The sequence below is a fragment of the Myxocyprinus asiaticus genome, chromosome 27 (assembly GCF_019703515.2).
Source record: "Myxocyprinus asiaticus isolate MX2 ecotype Aquarium Trade chromosome 27, UBuf_Myxa_2, whole genome shotgun sequence".
Lineage (NCBI taxonomy): Eukaryota > Metazoa > Chordata > Actinopteri > Cypriniformes > Catostomidae > Myxocyprinus > Myxocyprinus asiaticus.
In genome coordinates, this window is record NC_059370.1 from 15,810,378 (window position 1) to 15,834,551 (window position 24,174).

General features: G+C 38.8%; 1 protein-coding gene across 2 annotated transcripts; it reads left to right on the top strand.

The window, feature by feature from the left end:
- The first annotated feature begins 2,192 nt into the window (after positions 1 to 2,192).
- Positions 2,193 to 24,172, top strand: LOC127418023 (uncharacterized). Of its 2 annotated transcripts, none has more exons than XM_051658335.1 (4): positions 2,193 to 2,818; positions 19,013 to 19,181; positions 20,578 to 20,781; positions 21,139 to 24,172. In XM_051658335.1, exons 1-4 carry the CDS (start codon positions 2,582 to 2,584, stop codon positions 23,481 to 23,483), a joined length of 2,955 nt encoding a protein of 984 aa, XP_051514295.1. In that variant the 5' UTR covers positions 2,193 to 2,581; the 3' UTR covers positions 23,484 to 24,172. The 2 variants fall into 2 exon arrangements, with proteins under 2 accessions (XP_051514295.1, XP_051514296.1); XM_051658336.1 differs by lacking the exon at positions 2,193 to 2,818 and adding an exon at positions 5,420 to 5,523.
- Positions 24,173 to 24,174: the final 2 nt, after the last annotated feature.

Consider the following 24,174-nt stretch of genomic DNA (forward strand, 5'->3'; position numbering starts at 1 on the left):
TATAAATCATATTTTATGATTACTTCATATTCAGTTAAGTTTACTATCACAGGATTTATTTATTTGTTTATTACAAGACAAATGAGTACTATATTTATACAAAGGACTACTATATCATGTAGATTTTCAGCTCAATGTTGGTGAATTATCAGTATTCAATATACGTGTACTCATACATATTATATATGCTGTTTCTTACTCAAGGTGACTGTCGTTTTAGTGATTGACTTGATTTACATTTGATATGCTATTTGATGAAGAATCAACATGGAAATAAACTATAGCAAGTGTAACACATGAACAGTATGATATGACTATTGTCATTTGGGTGTAGCCTACTGAAATCAGGTAGGTTTTACATCTATTTAGACTCAATAAGTGCCAGATAAAATACATATGTTTAACTTGTGTAGCATATAAAAAATAAAACACCAGAAAAAATTAAAATAACAGAATATATCCTATTCTATTTATTTATTTATTTATTTATTTTCTTAAAAATACTTCGAAAATGTTACACTATTTGGGCATTTTGTAGATCCATTTGTGATAAATACAAGTGCCGGGTGTGTAATAATGTTTGGCAAAATGCCTATGCATTTAAGAGTTAAAGATTTACTAAAATACATTTAAAATAAAGGCAAACTTTTAAAAAATTTGGTCTTTTGAGATTCATAATTAAGAAGACTTGGTGTTGATTAAAAGGTATGTAGGCCCTACATTTATTAAGCATAAATACATAATTGAAGACTACTTCATATTATAGAAGATACAACTAATAGAGCACTGAAAAAAATTGAATAAGTGGGAATATTCACTCACCGAGCACTTTAATAGGAACAATATGGTCCTAACAAAGCGCCAGACATGGTCTACTGCTGTTGTAGCGCATCCGCCTCAAAGTTCAACATGTTGTGCGTTCTGAGATGCTATTCTGCTCACTACAATTATACAGAGTGGTTATCTGAGTTACTGTAGCCTTTCTGTCAGCTCAAACAAGTCTGGCCATTCTCCGTTTACCTCTCTCTTAAACAATCTTTCTTCCGTCTACAGTACTGCCGCTCACTGGATGTTTTTTGTTTTTGGCATCATTCGGAGTAAACTCTAGAGACTGTTATGCATGAAAGTCCAAGGAGATCAGCAGTTACAGAAATACTCAAACCAGCCCATCTGAAACCAACAATCATGCCATGGTTGAAATCACAGAGATCACATTTTTCCCCTTTCTGATGGTTGATGTGAACATTCACTGAAGCTCCTGACCCGTATCTGGATGATTTTATGCACTGCACTGCTGCCACAGGACTGGTTGATTAGATAATTGAATGAATATGTAGGTGTACAGGTGTTCCTAATAAAGTACTCAGTGAGTGTATATAAACACTGTAATACAGTGTAGGTTATACCAACATAATTATATTTTATAACTGAGCTAAATTTGTTAATTTTAGATTAACATATCACCACATTGATCTAATTAAATTTGCTTGATTTAGTTGTATTAGTTGTATAGATAAAACCATATAAGCATTGTTCAAGAAATTACCGTATTTTAGATTTATTAATAGTGAAATTGTTTGACATCAACACAAAAACAAATCGAGGTTCATGAAATTTCTACATAATTTTTTTATTTTCTCGTCCCACTCTCATGTCACAGGTGATTTATTACAGATGAATAATTTTCACTTTACTCACTTTAGCTACAGGTTGGACAGGTAGAGAGTGTCACCTGCTGGTCACAAACAGTCTTTGCCGTTTATTCTCCTTGCCAAGCAGCCGACACAAGAAAATGCTACTTGAAACCATCCAAAACAAGCGGACATTAGATCATTTGGAAAAGGACAAAAGGTACTACACGTCATTAAAGTAATATCATACTTATTTTAAATCACAATCTGGGTCATCTCATCTCTTTTTACTTTATTTACATCGAGGCGTTTAGATTTCAAAGTAATCCGATAAACGTTCAGTCTCTGAAGTTGGTCAACAAACCAAAATATTAGGCAACAGCCGATAACAAGCAATAATGTCAACATTTGCAGCAGCCTAGTACTAGATTCACATTCCTCGTCTTAAAAAATCAAGTCAATTCTGTTCGAAAACTTCATCGACCAATCAGCAACGAGCTTTCGCGTTCTATCTCCGCCCTCTTCATACTCTTTTCATTACAGCAATGAGCTGAGCGCGAGGGTGTCGCATATGATTGAATCCATAGAATCACCGTTAACGGAGTGATAGCTGACGTGATGGTTGTAGCTTCTCTAAATGGTTAGGTGGGGAATGCTCACGGATAATCGGTTTATCCACACCAGTAAAATCGGAGTTTTAAGACCTTGAAAGTATGCCTTTGTTACATGTGTCTCCGTGCAAAAGTTAGCCCTTGAGTACTGCATTCTCTAGAGCTGGAGAGATACATTGTTACGGGCTCTGAATTTTAAGCGTCGGCTCTCGTTATACGGTTCTGCCCATGTCGCACAGCGCCGGTGCTGCATTGACAGTCGATGCTCTGGCTTCGCATAGAGGCAAACAGTAATAAGTGCTCCCGTTCACCGGCGAACAACCCGATTTTACACGCACAATGGCAGGGCGCCGCGGGTGTGTGAATTCGCTTTGGTCGGGGAGCGAGCGGGTTCGCATTGGAGAGCGGCTGAAAGCCACTCTGGCCGGCATAATGGAGCTGGACCTTCTCAGAGGACGACAGCTGGAGATGGTGGATGCGGTACTGGACGGGAATGCAGAAGCGGCCGCTCAGCAGGACGAAAGACTGGAGAGTGCCGCCGCCGAGGATGGTGCCGCAACCTCCCGCATGCAACAGGTCAGTGGGGACGTGGGAAAATACCACAGGAACATAATGTTCCCTCAGTAAATTTAACTTTGATCTCGACGTCGAACAGGAACCCCCACGGGGTGCTGGTCCACCTGCCAAATGTTCGTCTGGAGATAGTGGTGACTGTGGCAGCCAATGGATCTCAGGTTGTATGACCTGTACAGATCGCTGCTGTGTTTACATTTCAGACTTGCACACACTTTTCCCTTTAAGTAGGCACTTATTCTACGCCAATTCACACAATACATGTTGATTGCGCCATTGGAAAATACACAGCCAGTTGGGTATAAATGGGCCCTGGTGGACTTACATGGAACTCTGTTATTAAAATAGACATGCTAATGATCTCATCTAGATGTTGTACAGAATGTGCTGATTTTCTCTTGGTGATGTGGGCATGTGGTAGTGCTGTTGACCAGGTATGGAGGACACGGGATGACAGGTGCAGTTCAGGTGTAATGGGAGAAGAAGAGAAGTGTATGTGTGATTTTTATATAAAGGACAGTGTGCAGGTGAAGTCTTGAGTGACCTGTGGTATACATTCTCTTCATAGGAAATGGACTTAAAGGGATGGTTCACCCCCAAAATGAAAATTCTGTTATCATTTACTCTTCCTCATGTGGTTCTAAACCTTTGACTTTTTTCCCCTCTGTGGAACATAAAAGGAGATGATTGCTAGAATATTAGCCTCGGTCACCATTCTCTTTCATTGCCTTTTTTTTTTTTCTCCAAACAATAAAAGTTAAAGGTGAATGAGGGCTGGTATTCTATAACATCTCTTTTTGTGTTCCAAACAAGAAAGAACGTTATTCAGGTTTAGAATGTCATGAGGGTGAGTAAATGATGAAAGAATTTAAATTTTTGGGTGAACGATTGCTTTAACTGTATATTGAAAAAAGCAGAAGTCTTGTTTGCTATAAAGTTAAAGATTTTTTTCTTTCCTTTTGGAACATGTAAATGAAAGGTTGAAATCATTGTAAATAAATAGTATAATCAAGACATATTCTAAAATTTTTCCACATTTTTGAAAGCATTTTCTGGATCATGTCCAGTAAATTTCTCATTACCGCAACACACAAACCCTGGCCAAAAATCTGTATTTTGGAGTCCTTACCAAATTTGTTTAACAATTAACATTTTATTTCATTACCAAAACACATCAACCAAATTTGTACCATGTTTGTCATGTTTTTCAGATTAATCCATGTCGTTTTTTAAAAAACTAGCCTATATTTCTATTAGAGGCGTGAATCTTCACTGACGTCACGATTCGATTACGAATCAAAGTGTTACGATTCGATTACAAAACTATTCTAGATGCATTATGATGCACCTTGTCCTCCTATTTTTTTTAAATTTTTTATTAATGTACACACTCAGTATTAAATAGTATTAGATTATTAATTTAGAATGAATTGATCCCTAGCCTGTAACTATAACCACAACTATCTGTTGCTGGTCCAGAATGGCAACATGAGATATCTGCTTCTGTGAGAGTGCAGATGTCAGCTTCTCCTTACCACAACACAGGTGATAGTAAAGTGACACAAATAGCAGAGTTGCTGCTTAAGAAATCAATCAAGCATCTCGTATGCGCACTGTCCCCAACAAACAAGAGACCGGCAATGAGCAACAGCCAAAGAAATAGAGAGCGCAAGAGGAGAGAAAGTCATTGGAAAGCAGGAGACAAAAGATACTTAGAAAATAAAAACATCACCCACGTCTCCCGAACCACCATTTCATCATTGTTTTTAGTAGATTTTTCCCTTTCTATGGAAATCAGTGCATAAACAAGTGTTTGTTGACGTGTTATCACGAATAAACTCTTCCGTTGCTATGTGCTTGAGTTTGTGAATGAATTTGGGGATCGTAGTTTCAGTCGAGGACGATGGTGGTGTGGTTGATACACACAGTCTGTGATCAGTTGTGTAGTGTGTGCTTGGCTTTAGTATGTGCCCATAAGCACTGCTGCAGTTTAAATTCAACTCAGAATCGATTCTGAATTTTTGAGAATCAATTCAGAATCATTGGAGAAAGAATCACGATGCATAATTTTCCCTAATGTCAAATGGTTGCATGTCATAATGATTAAAATGTTCTTTTATGTCTAAATTATTAAGGTATTGGTACACGTTTCAGCAGTAAAAGTAAGTTGCGGTAATTATTTCTAATTTATATTTAAAAACCAACTCAAAAGATTTAGACTCTCTAACTCTTTCTATCACACACATGAATTATCTAACAACCTTTCCCACACAATAATATTAAAATCCTTGAAATTATCGGTTGAAATTTGGCCAAAAATGTGATTATCTCCATCAGCCACCTGCCCACTAGAAATCAGCAACTATTAGCATCTCCAAATCAAAGTAATATGATTAAGAATCTTTTCTTTCATAGCATAGAAAAGCATTTTCACAATTTGAAAAGACCCTTTTTTAGCCACTCAGTCCAGTAAAATGTATCCATGAGAAATGGTAATGTGTATCATGACACAAAAGTATTAGTCATCATAGGGCAATGTTGTTGCCTCCCCACCTACGTAACTTCCATTTGCATAAACACCACATGGAGAAATGTTTCTGTTATCGGCATCACTGATATCACCTCTCCTTTGCTACCACAGAGGGAAAGATAGGATGGAGAGAGATGGATAGAAAGATGGAGAACAGGGGAGTGCCATGCCAAGCAATGTTTGTACAAGCTTATGGATATATTAACCCCTCACTAGGACTACTACGTTATGGCATAATGCTGTATCCGATTTCATGAGTCTAGCTAATATGTACATTGTATTTCATTTAACTGACATTGATTTATTACACTGTTACAATGTGATAATGGTTTCTCTGTCTGTAAGAATCAAAGGATTGATTGCGCCACTTCAGTGATTGAAAAGCTGTCTTCCTACTGCCTCCCACAGATTCACCTTGTTATTATGATAATATGGCATTAAACCATATTGTGTGTCATTGATATGGTGGAATTAGTAGATGCTCTATCAGTGGAGCTGATGACCAGACTATGGAAAGTTCACCTCATCATTTTATGCCCATTTACCTCACTTATATAATGCCATTTCCATGTGCCTGAGTGTTCTTTCATGAATTGATCGGTAGCTGGAAAATGGCCAGTACATGCTGTGTGAGACCTGTAGCAGGTTTCCCTCATTGAGCAAATGCTCCTTTTCATGCCCCCTCTCCATGAAATGAAATAAAATGCAACTGTATAATGAGATCATGCAGTATAGATTCTGTCTAGATGTTTGTGTGCATGTTGTGGATGCATATGAACCGATGAGAGGCTATTGGAGGGAAATTGTATGTCTTTTTGAGCAAGTTTGAGTGAAGTGGTTTTTCGTCCAGTGCATACAGAAATGTAAGTGTGCGCATCAGTTTATATTCCACCAGAAAAGAGAGAGTTAAAGTATTGCTGCTAAATTGGATGTGTGGGCGAGGAGAGGAGAAGGAGAGAGGGAACCAAGAGAAAGAGAAGGAGAGAGAGGGCAGAAAGAGAAGCGAGGCCTGACAGTTCTCTGAAGTGAAGTGGGGGAGGCAGTTATATCCAGGAGTGGTGCTGGTGGTGGTTGGGGGGAGTAACACAGAAAAGATGCCTCCTTCATGCTGTTCGTCTCACTTGACAACCCATCCCCCGTGCTCTTTAATTTCTCCAAAACTCCCCTCTTTTTCTGGCTTCCTTATCAATCTGTTCCGCTCTATGAGAATTCAAAGTTCATCTCTTAACAGATTGTAAAGATATATGGGAGCAAAACCTTGAGTAAAGAGTGAGTAGGATGTTAAAGGTATAGTTTACCCAAAAATGGAAATTCTTTCATCATTTACTCTCCCTTATGTTGTTCTAAACTTTTATGACATTTTTTCCTCTGTGAAAAACAAAGGGAGAAGTTAGGCACAATGTTAGCTTCAGTCACCATTCACTTTCATTGCATCCTTTTTCTGTACATTTAAAAGGGAATGATGACTGAAAATAAGATGCTGCCTAACTTCTCCTTTTGTGTTCCACAGAAGAAAGAATGTCATACAGATTTGAGGGAGGGTGAGTAAACAAATTCAGAATTTTCATACATTTCATTTGAATTCAGAACTATCATGTTCTGGTTGCTGGTTAAGTTACAAGCTCAATCAGCAGCATTTGTGGCATACTCTTGATTCACACACACACACAAAAACGATTTTGACTTTGACTTTTTATAAAAATAAAAAAAAGAACAATAAAACGTGGTTACAGTAGTTACTTACATTGGTATTGAATGGGGCGAGTCCATAAATGTTATACTGACCATGTTTACTTGCACTTAAGAAAACCCTTATTCCAGGGTTTTTGCAGAAAGCAGCGTTCTGAAAAGTCATGTAAACGAGAACAGCATTTACTTACGCCATTCAAGGGATTAGGAGAAAGCAGTTTAACACACTCAGGTTTCTCCTGAACAACGGGGCTTATGTGGTCATGTAAATGCATTAGCGGCGTTCTTAAATGTTTTTGAAGAGTGCGTGTGCGTGAACAGACTGAATAATTAATGTCATAGGATGGAGCCAAACAAAAAATCAACACAGCGGAAAGAATTCAACTTTTCTGGGAGTACAATGGGAAAAGCACATATACTATAAAATATACCCATTTATACACATCAATGTAAAATATCGACTGTCCCTCACATTCGCATATATGCTGTTGTACATTGGGGGAATCCCAGAGTTTTATGTAAGAGGGAAACCCCATTATTGCAGCGTAATCGCTACCTACAGAGGAGCTGAAAGTTAAGGAAACAAACATAGCAGCAACTCTGGAATATCTGAAAAGAAAGCGAAAAATCAAAGAATGAAATAGCGAAGTCTTAACCAGATACCATGTTTGTTATTTACACAAGCATGACATCATGGGGAAATTATGTTGCTGTGGAGAAAGCTGCTTATTGACCGAGCCGCATGTACATGGGGCAATAAACGCAATAAACGGCTTGGTGGTGTCCATGCAAATAAGCTCACTGTTTCAAAAGTATAGCCAGAAGACGTAAACACTGTACATGTTAACATAATATTAGTGTGAAAAAATCACTTACTAACCTTATCTGTGCAAAATTACACATAATATATCAACTTTGTTGTCATGATGAAGTAACGCTTGTAAACCCTGTAATTTTGGTAAATTATTTCATCACACCAAAATCAAGTAGAAGAGTTATCATCACACTAAAATCATGTTAACATGTATAATGTTTATGTCTTGTGGCTATGCTTTTAAAACGGGGTTTATTTTAATGTTTATGGACTGGCTCCATTCACTTCCAGTCACGGTTTGTTTTCTTGTTATGTGCCATTGTGTTATCACAATAATAGACCGGTGTAAAACACAGTGTCATTCAAACGGTCCGCATATCAGAGCCGCGGCAGACGTGTTTGAGCTCTTCATGTTAAAGTACTCGCCTGTTTCATTCTCCCTCTCTCTCCTCAACAGTTCCCTGTAACTTTTAACTGCCTTGTCTAATGATAAAAAGGCAAATATCAATAACAAATTATATCATATACCATCTGCAAAAATGTGCATATCTCGTTTAAACAGATGTAATAAACAAACCTCACAAAACTTGAGCAAATCCTGTGGAACATTCATTTATTTACCTCTAAAGCACGTACTCTATCAGCCTCTCCTCAGCAGTTCCCTGTAACTTTTACATATCTTTTCTAATGATAAAAGGCAAATATCAGTAAAACTTCTATTATATACCGTCTGCAAATATTCAGATATCTCATTTAAACTGATGTAATTCGCGAAACTCACGAAAATCCAGCGTTTTCTTCCCGTCGAGTGCTCATCTAATATCTTCCTCTGAAGTGCGTATTCCATCAGCCAGAATCAAAACTTCAGGATCAGGATAAAAAATTCCTCTGATTCACAAATCATGACGGTGACTCCATGACAATCCAAGCAGGTGATCCAGGCCGTTTAAACCATCAGGAGATTGCTGCTCACGCTGGATCCACACGAGCGTGTGAATGCAACTTCAAAGTAAAAGCGCTTCACGTGTGTTATAAATATATGTCTTATTCACTATGCACTGTATGTACAATTGGTTTGATTCTGTATTTTTTGAGAAAATGCGATTGTTAATGCGCACATGCCATCCATGGTTGCTGGACTACTGTGTGTACTGTTATTTCCTTCTTCCTAATATATATAAAAAATGTCATGTGCAAATAAATTATTAAAGAGCACCTATTATTGTTTTTAAACGTGCCTAATTTTGTTTTAAAGGTCTCATATAATAGATTTACATGCATCCAAGGTCAAAAACACTTTAATTTGCTCATAATTTAAATTGCAACATTACCTTTTTTTCCCCAGTGTTAAAAACGACTCGTTCAATGATCCGTTCTAAAGGATTCATTCTAAACTCCTTTCAGAGAGCCTACTCTGCTCTGATTGGTCAAATGTTCCAGTCTGTTGTGATTGGTCTACCGCTTACAGCGCGTGTTGGAAAGGAAACACCCACTACCGTATCCGAGTTTCAGCTCTGTCTGAAAAAAATTCTGTTTTACCTTACCAATTTGAGCCCGAGTCCGATAGTGATACATCGGAAGATCAATCCGAACCACCATTGCAAGTACGACGAGAACAGGATGTTTCTCAGTGGTAAGTTTATATGTAGTTTGACAATAACGTGAGTTAGCTGGTTAGTGGAGGCTAACAACTAACAGGCTAACAGTGTGCACTGGCTGTACACGTATACAGACCAGAGGCGGGTTTTTTGTTACCAAATTACGTAGGTTAGTACAGGAAGTAAGTCTGGAATTACTAGCGACTCGTTTCAGGTGTTCAGAATCGGTTCTTTCTTTTGGGAGTCAATAACTCCATTTGTCGTGCACTTTGATTTTTGAAACTTTGCAGACTTTTTACATTCACAAACAGCTATATAACACACTACATGAAAGGTAATGTTTGAAAAACCATAATAGGTGCTCTTTAAAATTTGATGACTAAACAGAAATCAGAAGAAACTGCTATACCATCTAAACAAAGTTAAAACATTTTGTGAAATTTAGTAAATATAGTGCTAGATAAGAGTTAAAAATTTTTTTTAGCAATTTTATATTTACAATGATGTGAAAAAGTATTTTACTTCTATTTTTGTGTATTTTTCATACTAAATTGTTTTAGATCTTCAAACGAGATAACATAAAACAAAGGTAACCTGAGTAAACACAAAATACAGTTTTCAAACATATATTTTTTTTTTATTGAAGAAATAAACATTAGCAACACCTATATCACCCATGTGAAAAATGAACTGCCCCCTTAAACGTAATAGCTGGTTGTGCCACCTTTAGCAGCAGCAACAACTGCAAACAAATGCTTCTGATAACTGGAGATCAGTCTTTCACAATGCTGTGGTGGAATTTTGGCCCACTCTTCTTTGAAGAACTATTTTAGTTCAGCCACATTGGAGAGTTTTCAAGCATGAACTGCCGTTTAAGGTCCTGCCACAACATCTTAATCGGGTTCAGGTCAGGACTTTGACTAGGCCACTCCAAAACTTTAATTTAGCTTTTTTTGAGCCATTCAGAGGTGGACTTACTCCTATGCTTTGGATCATTATCTTGCTGCATAATCCAGTTGCACTTGAGCTTCAATTCACAGACTGATGACCGGACATTCTCCTTTAGGATTTTCTGGTAGAGAGCAGAATTCATGTTTGCCTCAATTATTGTAAGTCTCCCTGGCCCTGAAGCAGCAAAGCATCCCCACACAATCACACTACAACCACCATGATTAACCTTGTCCCTGACAACCATGTCACCCATGTCTGTTTGCTGTTAGCCAGCTATAATTTGTCAGTGCAGTAATGTAGCAGATTGAAAGGTAAACATCAGAGCATCTTTTTGCAGCTCAGCAGACAATGGTGCATTGGTGGATTGTGTCTGTTGAGTGTTGATTTCACAATATGTTATTACTTAGTTGGTGAGACACAATGCTGGAATGTAAAAAAGAACAACGTCAATCTTTTACTCTCTGTGACAACGAGCTTAAAGCTAACTAGCTAATCACGTAGCTACTTTCATTGTTGTCAGCTGAGTGGAAGCTAATGTGTAAACATGTATTCACCGAACTGTTTTGTTCAGGATTCACAGTTTGGTTCCCCCTTCAACCGAACAATTCCAGTCATAGCATTTATAAAATGTAATATTTAAAAGTCTGGTTTTCCACCGTTAAAAGTTTCCCCTGAACTTGTATAGCAGAATATGGTGTAACACCGCTGCCGCTGTTTATCTTGACTCGGCAGTATTAATATAGTTAGCATTTGACTGCTACTAAACAGTACTGATGTTTATTTAGCTATTTGTTTTATTTTTATTTATTATTTATTTTAATGGTCAGCATTTGACTGATACTAAACAGTACTGATGTTTATTTAGCTATTTATTTTATTTTATTTATTCTTTATTTTAATGGTCAGCGTTTGACTGATACTAAACAGTACTGATGTTTATTTAGCTATTTGTTTTATTTTTATTTATTATTTATTTTAATGGTCAGCATTTGACTGATACTAAACAGTACTGATGTTTATTTAGCTATTTATTTTATTTTATTTATTCTTTATTTTAATGGTCAGCGTTTGACTGATACTAAACAGTACTGATGTTTCTTTAGCTATTTATTGTATTTTTATTTATTCTTTATTTAAATGGTCAGCAATTGACATACTAAACATACAGTACTGATGTTTAAGCTATTTATTGTATTTTTATTTATTCTTTATTTTCTCAGTGTTCATTTCTAGAGTTGGTTGACAGTGTATAATAATGTCAAATATGAAAAAGAAAGCACCCTTCTGAGTACCTTTGCAGAGTCATATCGGTGAAAAATCCACATAGAAAAGGTCTGTTTTCATTCCAGCTCAGAATTTTTATATATCGGCCACCATATTGTAATCGGTGAATTTTCCCCCATAGAATTGGTATCGGTCTCAAAAATCCCATATCGGTCGGGCTCTAGTTTGAGCTATACAAAAAACAGAAGAAATTAGGATGGGGGCAAATAATTTTTCACAGCACTGTATGTTATTTACTATATTAAATTGTGTGATAAATTGGCATTGTATCGGCCTATCGGCCACCCTGCTCTCTGAATATCGAAATCAGCCATTAACAAAACCATATCAGTCAACCAAGTGCCTCACTGTAACTGTGATTTTTGCTTTTTTTGTTATTAAAGGGGTCATGAACTGAGAAATCAAAATTCCCTTGATCTTTTGATATAGAAGAGGTCATTGTACTATAAAAACATCCTGTAAGTTTCAGAACTCAAAACTTTCTCATTAGTCTAAAAACAGCTTATATTGAAGCCAATCTGCCAAAACGACAGAATGTGGAATGTGCCACTTTATTACGTAATAGTGTGGCTAAACACCGCCTCCAAAGAAGAAGATCAACGCCTGCTTCTACATCACTGCCTGTTTAGCCCCGCCCACCGATTCACGCATGTAGTAGGTAAATAACGAGAAAGGCAAATGCAGGTCTGCGCAGAAACCAAATGATAAAGATGGCTCCGAAGACAACAAGACGCTGTGCATTGCCAAGTTGTGGAAAAACACAGTCTTTGCATTGCCTACCTTCGGATCCCAACTTTAGGAAATAGTGGATGAACTTTATTTTTAATGAAGTTCCAGACCGCGTCAGTAAGAACTTGGTCCTTTGTTCACTTCATTTTACCGTGGATTTGTTTACAAACAAGGCACAATTTGACACAGGATTTTCAGAAAGATTGAAACTAAAAGACGATGCTGTGCCGACTATTTTGGATCCGACAGTAATGTTGCACCACACAAGTGTGAGTAACTGTTTTTATTACATGGTCACTATTGCTTTGTCTGTTATTACAGATCATTTGATATGTACTCAGTATTTATGCGTTTTTAACCTAAATCACAGCAGCGTCCATCTATGAAGGATGTAGGCTGTCAAACATGCATGCAGAAGTTCACATCGGTGGGCACACAGCTGTCCTTTGGAACTTTGGGACCTAATCATAGAAGCAAAGGTTTTTTAAATATGCAAAACTGTTAGCCAATCATACCAGTGGGCGTTTACTTCCGAGTCTACAATCCGCCACGCCTATTCAAACAGTGTGTTACGATGAGGGGGGTCAAAACAGGTCAGAAAATAGACTATGACTTCTAAATTATGATGTTTTTTTATGTAAAAATCTTGATAACATTATAAGTGGACCTCAGAGAACAGTACAAAATAAAAAAAGGCAGTTCATGACCCCTTTAACACTTTTTATTAATTCATATATAAATGAACAGACTATATATATATATATATATATATATATATATATATATATATATATATATAGAATCAACTTTAACCCCCATTATTTCATCCTCCACCCCCCCAACACCACCCCGTCCCTCAACAAACAACCCTGTGGTCAAAGCCTAAATTACACAATGCACACTATATGTATATTTTTTTGTTGAGAAAATAACGGTATAAAAATCAACAAATAAAGAGAAAAGAAAGAATTCCACAAAGAACAGAATCCACAATAACACAATCCATAATTTTGTTTCTCTCCACATAGTCCTTACTGAGAGCCTTCCAGAAAGGACAAATACCGGTCCCATTTCTTACCAAATGCGTCAAATCTGCCAAACTGTTTATATGACATCCTTTCAAATGTTGCCACCCTGCCCAATTCGGTGAACCATCCTTGAAATGAGGGAGCGCCAATTGACTTCCATCTTCTAAGGATTATTTGTCTGCCGATCATTACGCTAGTTTGGACCCAGGTTTTAGTATATTTGTCACTGCCCCATCACCCAATATACATAGTCTGGGGGAAAATGACATTTCGGTATCTAAAACCTAATACTGAGTACCTAACAGATAAAAATTCTGGGCTCTTGCCCAGAATTCTTGAATCTTAGCGCAGAACCACAGAGCATGGGCTATGTCTCCATCCTCCAACTGACATCGCCAGCAGGTAGGTGTCTTTTAAACCAAGCCTAAACAATCTAGAGGGAGTACAGTAGAAACAATGAAAAATCTTAAACTGAATAAGGCGTTCCCTTACATCCCTAGACATAGTTTTAACATTTTATAAAATTCTTTCCCACTCCCCATCCTCCAATACCAAGTTCAAATATTTTTCCCATAACCTCTTATGAGCTGTTAAGGCCCCGTCACCAAGACTCTGAATCAACGAGGAATAATATACTGACGCTTCATGCCACTTTCCAAAGGCTGTGAGTACCATACAGTGGGTGTCTGCAGCTTTAGAGGGCTGTGTACTGCCACCAAAAATAGTAAAAAGTAAATGGCACAACTGAAAGTACCTGAAAAATTGAGACCTACAAACCCCAAATTTCTGTGTTATATTTTCAAATGATCTCAAAGCTCCGTTTTCATAAAGGTCACCAAGTGTAGCAACACCCCTCTCGATCCATTCTTTCTGGCAAAAGGGGTACTTTTTAATACACAATTTGGGGTTCAGCCATATGCTTGAGGAAATATTTAGGTAAATATCAAAATTGAACAAACGGGAAACCTTTTCCATACTGATAGAAATGCTTTGCAATGGCGAGATTGGGGCAAGGATTGCTTGTTCAATGTAGTACCAGGGAGGGGCTCTCTCAGGTGGAAGAGACCAATGGGCCAAGTGTCTAAGATTAAAAGCATAGTAATACATTTTTTGGGGGGAGGCCTAAATCTCCTTTGTCAATTGGTCTATGTAACTTATTGAAATACAACTGAGGTTGTTTAACATTCCAAATAAAGGACTTAGATATTCTATTAGATTGTTTAGAATAAGAAAGAGGAACTTCTAAGGGGAGAGACTGTAGTAGATAATTGAATTTTGGGATACAATTCATTTGTATAACATTGACCTTCCCAGCCATAGCCAAATCCACATCACACAAGAACCTTTTCATTAATGGGTCAAAATGAACTCTAACTAAATCTATCAGATTTGCTGGAAATAAAATGCCTAAATAACTAATGCCTTGCTTGGGCCATTGAAAGAGCTTCCGATTTAGACCAATTCACCCTATATCCTGAAAATTTGGAAAAGGAATTAATAATTTGATGGAGGCTAGGCATAGATCTACTAGGGTCGGAGACAAATAATAATATATCATCTGTGTAGAGTAGAGGTTTATACACCACACCTCCTTTGCTACAACACCAGGACAATCGTCCTATTTTCTTATTGCGACTGCTAATGGTTCCAGGGCAAGACAGAACAATAAAGGGGAGAGAGGACAGCCTTGCCAGGTTCCCCTACCAAGAGAAAAATAATCTGAAATGAATCCATTAGTTTGCACTGCTGCTAACGGTTGTTTATAAAGTAACTTAATACACCCAATACAAGTGTTCCCAAACCCGTACATTTCCGAAATCTAAAAAGATAGTCCCATTCTACCCTATCAAACACCTTCTCAATGTCAAGTGAGATGGCAGTGATCAGGGTCTGATCATTCGCTACTGACCACATAATATTATAAAACATCTAATATTATCAGAATAACTACGACCATGAATAAACCCCACTTGATATATATGTATAATAGATGTAATTACTCTACTTAATCGATTAGCAAGAATTTTAAACAATATTTTTACATTTAACTGGATCAGGGAAATTGGACGATAACTTTTACATTCATCTGGGTCCTTAACTTTTGCTTGCATCATGGTTGGTGGTAGTTCACCTTTCTTTAATGACTTTGTGTAAACTTCCAACATAAGTGGAGCCAGTTCTGTGACATAAGATCTAAAAAATTCTGTGGCAAAATCATCTGGCCCTGGTGCCTTACCAGTTGAGTGCCTTACCAGTTGTCAAGAGAGTTTTTTTTGTTTTTTATCATTCGTCAATTTAGGAAGTTCTAATTGCTCTATGAAGTTGCTAATATCCTTATCAATAGACAAAGACGTGGAGCTATAAATATTGAAATAGAATTCTTTAAAGGCTTTATTCATATCTGTGGCAGAATTAAATATATTGCCTCCTGAAGACATCACTGAAGGATTGGTGGGAAAAAAACTCTCTCTGTTTTATGAATCTGGCAAGAGATTCCCTGCTTTGTCCCCCGACTCAAAATATGTCTTGTCTTGCCCTGAATAACCAAAACTCAACCTTTTGTGACAGAATAGTATTGTACCTATATTTTGACATTCAGCGCTTCAGCTCTTTTTCAACACTTTTAATACTCTTTTCCAATTCTATGAATTCTTGTTCTTTGATCTTTTTAATGAATGAGGCATATTGTCTGATCCACACCTAAGAACTACCTTAAGCACCTCCCATGCCATGCCCACAGAGGACACAGAGGACCAGTTGGTTTCTACATAAACATTTACTTCTGTCTTATTTGTTGAAATTCAGGGTCTTGAAGTAGGGATGTATTAAAGCACCATCTATATGATTTTCTTTTCTCTATATGCGGCAACATCTCTAAACATACCAAAGCATGAACTGAAACTAAAATGTTCCCACTTGAGCAGTCAGTGTTAGATGGAATATGTGATTTAGAAAAATCTGTTCTAGAGTAAATCTTATGAACTGATGAAAAAAAAGATGTAGTCCCTCCCAGATGGATTCAGAAGTCTCCAAATGTCTGTAAGACCAAGATTTACTTCTAAAGGGTCTACACACTTTTGCATCACTATGATCAAAGACTAGATCCATTAAGAGATTGAAGCCTCCGCCCAAAACCATATCATGAAGGATCCCAGCTGCTTGTAGCTTCTCCTCAAGATCTATAAAACAAGTTCTGATCATCAGCGTTGGGTGCATAAATATTAGCCAAAATAAGGTTTTGCCCCTGTATTTCAACCAAAACAATAATAAATCTTCCTAAATTATCTTTGATCTCTTTGAGACATTTGAATTGTAAATACTTACTTATCAATGTTATGACTCCCTTGCTCTTACTCAAACCAGCACTGCAAAACACATGCTCACCCCATGCCCTACCAAGTATTTCAGCTTCCTGTGAAGAAATGTGCATTTCTTGAAGAAACACTATATCATATTTTTTTACGCTTAAGGAAAGAAACAACCTACCTTCCTTTTTATAGGGTGCCCCAGCCCATTAACATTCCACATGGAGAGAAACATTTTACCTATATTAAAGTGGGACATATTGACATGTAAAGATTGATTGTGTACCCAAGGCAAAATTATATAGACCACTTTCCAACATTGATGTAACAATCAAATCTTGAACATACCACTGAACAGAAAAAAAGAAAAAATGCGCTTCAGCCCTGCACACAACAATCCAAACTGACATCCGTCCCCTGGAAATCCGACGGTCCATGCATTCTCACAAGATTTTCCGCAACACTATTGCTACCGGATTGCTCAAGTCCGGTGTTTTTTTTCTCTTTGTTTTGTTTTTGTTTTTATTTACATAAACCATGCCATTAAATTGCACAGAAATGTATTCCATAAAATAAGCCTCAGTAAATAATCACATCGAACCCACAAAATGAACAAATGAACTCAACAATAAGTCAATAAAGAAAAAAAGAGTAGAGCGAGAGTCAGTGGGCAGCCAACAGAATAATATACCCTCTCAGGCTGCATCAGTAAAATGCACGATGTGTAGTCTATATTGGTGACTGAGTGCAGGCAAAATTACCCACTCACACCATTGATTCAATGAAGGACATAGCTTGTTGTGGGCATGTAAAATCTTGCGACCACCCTTGGCATTAGATATCAGCTTAGCAGGAAAAAGCAGTGCGAAACCCACCTTCTGTTGGTGAAGCAATTTTTTACACTCTTTGAGTCCGTTGCGCTTTGCTTGAGTCGATCTAGTAAACGTCATATCTTGACCTTCCTTTCTCTTGGGGATTCCAACGAAACGAACATTATTACGCCTTCTCCGATTTTCCATATTCTCTAGTTTTTCTTACACGTGTTCCACATCAGCCTTCGTAGCAGGCGGGTTAGCCTGTAGCTCTCTTTTGGCCGATTCCAGAAACTCAACCTGTTTTTCAACATCATCCATTCTTGTGATCAGGGTGGAAATTTTCGCCTCCATAGATGTGATCGTTCGACGTATTTCTGCGAGGCCCTCCAAGTCAGTCGAGATTTTCGTCAGCGCTGCATAAATGTTTGAGATCTCCCGACCTACATCATGAAGCTCACTGCCACCATCAACTGGACCTCTGCCATCTTGATCCTGTGAGGTGTCGACGCGTGAGAACGTCTTGAGAATGTAAGTGCTTTTTAATGTCCCCACAGTCTGACGATTTTGAATTTTTCACCATCCTGCCCTCCAGTTAGCAAACAAAACTATTACAGTTCTCAGCCGGTTAATATTTCTTAAAAGTTAATTGTAGCAAAGTTTAAGCGGAGCTCGCCTTTAAGTGACCAACCTTCGCGTAGCGTCACATGACTCCCCGATTTTTGCTTTTTTTAATAAACAAGGGACAATTCCAAATTATTTTCTGTGGTAATCAACATTATGTCACAAATGTGGTCAATTAATCTAAACTTGTATTGAACCTGGAACATTCCTTTAATATTCTTTACTCCCACTTTTTGCTCCCATACCATGTATATTTTTAGAGTGCAAGAAAGGAATTGTGGTTGAACTGCTGGAGCAGAGATAAGCCTAGTCAAAGTCTCTCTTTCAATACCCATTATCCCCCCTTCTTTTCACCCTCTCTCCTTTGTTTCATCATCTGTCTTTCTCAACTCTCTGCTTATTAACGGCCCTCCCCCAACTCTTTCATTTCAGCAATGCATCACCTGCATTGTCTGTCTAAAAGTCTGGCAGAAGGTTGATCAGACTTAACGGGATATGCACAATAGTCATTTGTTTGATGGGATACTTTAGAAGTGATGTTAGGGGAGATTCCTTTGGACAGGGGGAGGTTGGGGGATCACAAACAGCTAACCCCAGTAAACACTTTTTGTTACAGATAAGAGATTCTGAGCAGAAGTGAACTTTAACCAAAGTGTTCCCTTGATGTTCTATAATCGGTCTGAGCTATTATTTAAGACTTGGACATCATAAAGCCACTGACTAATAGTATATTTTCCCTTGCAGGTATTCTGTTTTGTAAATGAACATCACAGATGTATGACTTTGTGTTTTCACCCTAACTTGTAGTAACATGGCTCTGCCATCTGTTTCAGAGTCTGACCCCTGCAAACCCGGATCTGCCTTTTATCAGCGCTACAGGAGAGAGGATAAGCTCACACTGGTCCACTTTGTCTTGGGACATCCCATCTGATCTTCTGTCCTCTCCCACCCCAGACCTCCCCGGCACCACACTGCTAGACTGTGACTCCAGACCCAGTTCAGGTGCTGATATTCAAAAAAAAAAAAAAAAAAAAAAAAGAAAGAAAGAAAAAAAGAATTGTCATTTAAAGCGCTATAGAATACCTTTTTATATCTACTTGAAACTTTAACAATTGAACTGGGTTCTCTAAAGCCCTCTTTATTCACAGAGAGTGTGATTAATCATTGCTCAACAACATTGTTTCTATTTTGAGTATTTGGCATTTGGAGCATTATATAATTTAGTCACAGCTGGTTATTTTTGGCAGTGCATGTTATTCAGCTGCATACATGGATGACCAGTCTGAAACAACTTGTATTATGCATCAATTATACCTTATATTTAAACATATATTATTTGTGGCTTTGGATGCAAATAATTTCAAAGAAATCTGCAATTCTAAAAAAACAATGGTCCAACAGTATGAAAAATGCTAATAAGAACAAAAAGTAGTGATTTGTAAATTCTATTCACACTGTGTTATATTGAAAGCATTACAACACAGTATTTTACATTTTACCTTGTGAATTTTTTTTAGTATTTTTTTTTTATATGCAATCATTTCAAATCAGATGATTGCAACATGCTACAAAAAAAGTTGGGACAGTAGATTGTTTACCACTGTGTAACCACCATTTCTTCTAATAACATGTAGTAATTGTTTAGGCACTGAAGACACAAGTTTGTTAAGCTTACCATGTGGAATTTTCCCTCTTTAATCCATTATGCATGTCTTCAGCTATGAAATCGTACAGGGCCTTTATTGCCATATTTTGTGCTTCATGATATGTCACACATTCTGAACTGGAGACAGGTCAGATTACTGGCAGGCCAATCTAGCACCCACACTCTCTGCTTACACAGCCAGGCACTTGTAATCCGGGCATTTTTTGGTTTGCCATTGTCCTATGTTTTTTTTTTTTTTTTTTTGTAGTGCTTTCCAAATAGCACAGGGTGAATAGAGTTGGGGTTGTATTTTAACATTAAACAAATTGCACACTGCAGCTTTGCACAAGTAACAAAAAATTACACAACACCCTGGAACCTGTTTGGGAAAGTTTGTAGAGATTTGTAGAGATCAGTCTAAGTGAAACTATGCAAAATATCTAAATCAAAAGCAGTTCCCATCTAAACCTTGCCTGAGGAACAAGCCTGCATAAAATAGTCCTAAAATAGTTTCCCACAAGATTATGACTCATACCTTGGTTCACTTGGGGCTCTGTGTAAATCAAATGCTCAATGTTGAACTTTCAACTTCAACATGACATGCAATTTCTGTGTTTTGGCAGTTCTCCTTTCATTTTGGCAAACATTAACCTTGGCCTTTTATTGCAATCCCATCATTTATATAATCTGTCATCCCTGAAACATTGCTGGCCCCAACACTCTTATGTTCATCTATCATTCTCTTGACCACAGGTTTCTACTCTGTCAGTGGGAGCTCTCTGTCAGACTCTAGTTATTCAGTATCCAGTGAGGCAGCCCCTGGAGGGTCAGTGAAAGGAAGTTGTAGGCCTCGCTCACTGGATCACAGTGCCACTCATTGGAGGGAGTCTGAATCGCAGATTGCAGACTGTCCTGAGGGGACAGTGGAGAAACAAGACAGAAGGCCCTTTTCTACTGGTATGATGACTTCTGTCTAGTGTGCTATAAAGTCTTGGGTGAATCTCATGAAACCTGTCTAGAACATGTCTGGGTCGTATTTCTTAATATATTTTAATGGTTCTAAAATAGGCTTCATTTGTAATGCAGAGTCTCATTATTATTATTATTTTGTCTTTCGATATTGCATGGCATGGTTTCATAGGCTCACCCTTGTAATCATTCATGTTTGGTCTATTTTATTCTATACTGTCTTCTAATAAATGTAGTTACACAGTTAATTGTATGGTAAACAGTGAATCCTTTGAAATCATTTGAATCATTATAAATCACAGCACATATTTTGTATTACATATATTCTTCATTCTTCATGAACAGGGGATCTAGAGATCAGTAGTCTCATGTTCCTGACAGACCTGTGTTCTAGTCTGGGAGGGATACATCCAAGCTCTCTTTTACCTTTTTCCAACTCCAGTCCACAGCTTCAGCTGGACCCCAAATTCTGCTCAAACCTTGTCTCTCGGAAGACAAAAGAGGTTTACCCTTACCCTAGTCCACTCCATGCTGTGGCCCTCCAGAGCCCCCTGTTCACCTCCTGCCAGGAATCTTCCCCCATTCGCCTCTCCCCGAGCCCAGAAAGTGAGCAACCTGTGGAGCCAGCACTTGAGCAACCTCCCATGAAGGGCCAACCCCCACTCTCTCTTTCATTTACTCAGCTGGAGCAATACATCAACAGATTAGTCCACCAGCATCACAGCAGGGTGGCAGCTGAAACTGCCAGTCGTGGACCCCAAAGGACCATTGCAGGTGCTGGTTATGAGGGAGTCCACCCGAGAAGTGCTTCCTCCTCCAGCCTCTCTGGAGGTAGTGTGACTCCATGTAAGTCTATACTGGGCAATTCCGCAAGAGTCAGCCTGAGCAGTATTGGTAAACGGGCAAGTCGCAATTCCATCAACCTTGGAAACTTGCCCTCTGTAACGGGAGAGGATTTTAACATCAGCTTACACTTGAATCTGAATTTAAACCTCAATCCAAACCTGAACAAGAGTTTTGATGCTAAAAATGTGACAAGGGAGGTGTCGGGATCATGTGGGCATCTCTCCGCCAGCATAGTCACTCCAACTGCTTCCCCTTCCTCTTCTACATCTACCATCACCAGCACTCCAAACTGGAGTAGGAGATCAAGGATCTCGACCTGCCCTTCCTCAGTGAACCATCGTGGGTCTCTAGAGATATCTGGAAAGACCTTTAGCCCAATGGGCTTCTCAAAGTCATTAGACTGGAATGGCATCTCAAGAGAAGAGGCAGAAGGTTGTCCTCTATCCAAAGCATCAGATAGCCCTCCTAAACTCAATGAGGACTCAGCGGTTGTTTGCGAGATCTCTCGTGTATCTGGGTTGCCAAGATCTGTAGTTCTTGGTTTGATGGAGGAGGGGGTAGAGTTAGATGCAGAATGCTTTTGGAGTGAAAGAGAAAGAGGTGTAGGATCGGCCTCTCCAAGTAACCTTCCTACACTGCACTCGTCACAGTCTTCATTTCATCATCCATTTGAATTAGAGCAAACTACTCTGACACCATCATCAAATTCCTGGACAGGAAGTACAAGCACAGGACAGGATTACATATCCCAGCTGCACTGCCTACAAGTTTCCCACTCAGATTGCCATTCGGCACTGACATCACAGTCAGGTAGCCCTCATTCTGACAATTCTGTGCCTCCTCCTACTCGTACCTCTCCCATTTTGCCCTTTCCACAAAGTCAGTCAGACCCCGCCTCCTCTCCTGGTTCCTCCCATGCCAGAGTCCACTCACCTCCTCGGCTACTTTCCAATTCACCATTCACTCCTGCCCAGCTATCAGTATTTCGCCGTGACTCCCCATCCCAATGCTCTCTTCCACGTTTTCACCCATGTAGTTCCCCACTTGAGGGCCCCAATCGACCTCGAGGAGGTTCCCTCAGGCAGAATGCTGGGGCTGGATGGAGGCCTCAAGACAGAGGCTGGAGGAGGAGTGGAGATGGAGAGAGGCTCTACCAGGGTAAACATGCCTCTAGAGAGCTTATCCGAGCATCCGCAGTGAGCAGTTATTCAGGAAGGGACTACAACACTGGATGGGAAGATGAAATGAGCACTCAGACACCTAAAAAGGGTAGAAAGTTTTGGAAGGGGTTTGAAACACGCCTTTGGGGAAAAGAGGAAGAGGATGCCGAGAGAGATGAGAGGGCTGGTGGATTCAGTTGGAGGCACACCTCATTAAAAGAAACATCATCCAGTAGGCAGGAACAGCGAGGAAACAACTCAAAAAAGAAAGGTACAAGTTGGGATGGCCGGAGTTCCAGCCTCAGATTGTCCAGACGAGCATTATTCCGAAGCGAGTCTCAGGGATTTCTCGAGTCACATTCCCAGAAACGGGAAAGCAATCAGTGGCGTTCCTCCTTTGAAATCAGCCGTGCCAGACGGGGCTCCGAACGTGGTCACAATCTTGTGAGAATGGAGAAACACCACTCTTCAACTGCCAGTCTCTTCCATCTCTCTCGCTCCCAGAGCCTGGAAGGTAGCAGTCACTCACTTTCCCCTCTTTCCTCCCCATCCCTCTCTCCCTCTCCACCCCCTTCAGCTCCTCTCACCCGTTCCAGATCATTCCGAGACCTTGGAAGGAAAGTTTTTGGATCTATGAAGTCCATCAGTTTTAATAAAAATCTGAAATCAAAAAAGAAAGATTAGTATTTACAATATAAAGGCTAACGTAAACTTCAGTTTTCCATGTGCTGGTACGTCTCACGCACAGCACACGTGACACAGGTTTCATCATCAGAACAGTCCACACGGACTGTCATTGTGCAACCCGTGTTTTCTAGACATGCGGACAGCCCGTGTCTTGGCTCGTAGTCAAAAGAGTATACTTTGAAAAGCAGAGGACTCGACTGTGCGTGAAAGAACGGCATATTGAAACATGAAGTACCCTAGCCTTAAGAACATTTCAGAATGTGAGAATCCATGCTGACGATTTGTCCAAAGTTTCATTTTTGCTCGTTTAGGTGCTTTTGCATGCTATTCCGTGCTGTCTCTGCACTCTTATGGTCGTAGTGGTGCTGGTGTTGTTTTAACTATGAACATATTATGCTTCTAAAAGCACTGTTAAAGTATATGCTGACCAAATAAAGACAGAAAGATATGTTGTATTAACTCTGTGCTCAGGACTTTATGATGAAAGAAAATATTTGAAACGATTGTTTTAGTGTTAAAACATGGATAAATATCAATAAAGGTATTTCCAATTTTACACAATCCTTACTGATTTACTTGGATTATTGTAAAAGAGTGCATACACTACTACTATTAAAGCGAATACAGAGCTGAGTGAAGTGTTTTATGGTACAATAGGATTACATGATTGGACCTTAGTTACCACACA

Coding starts and splice junctions, on each gene's coding strand:
- LOC127418023 (XM_051658335.1), top strand. CDS start 2,582: ATGGCAGGGCGCCGCGGGTGTGTGAATTCGCTTTGGTCGGGGAGCGAG. Junction 2,819..19,012: donor CAACCTCCCGCATGCAACAG/GTCAGTGGGGAC, acceptor CATCTGTTTCAG/AGTCTGACCCCTGCAAACCC. Junction 20,782..21,138: donor CAGAAGGCCCTTTTCTACTG/GTATGATGACTT, acceptor CTTCATGAACAG/GGGATCTAGAGATCAGTAGT.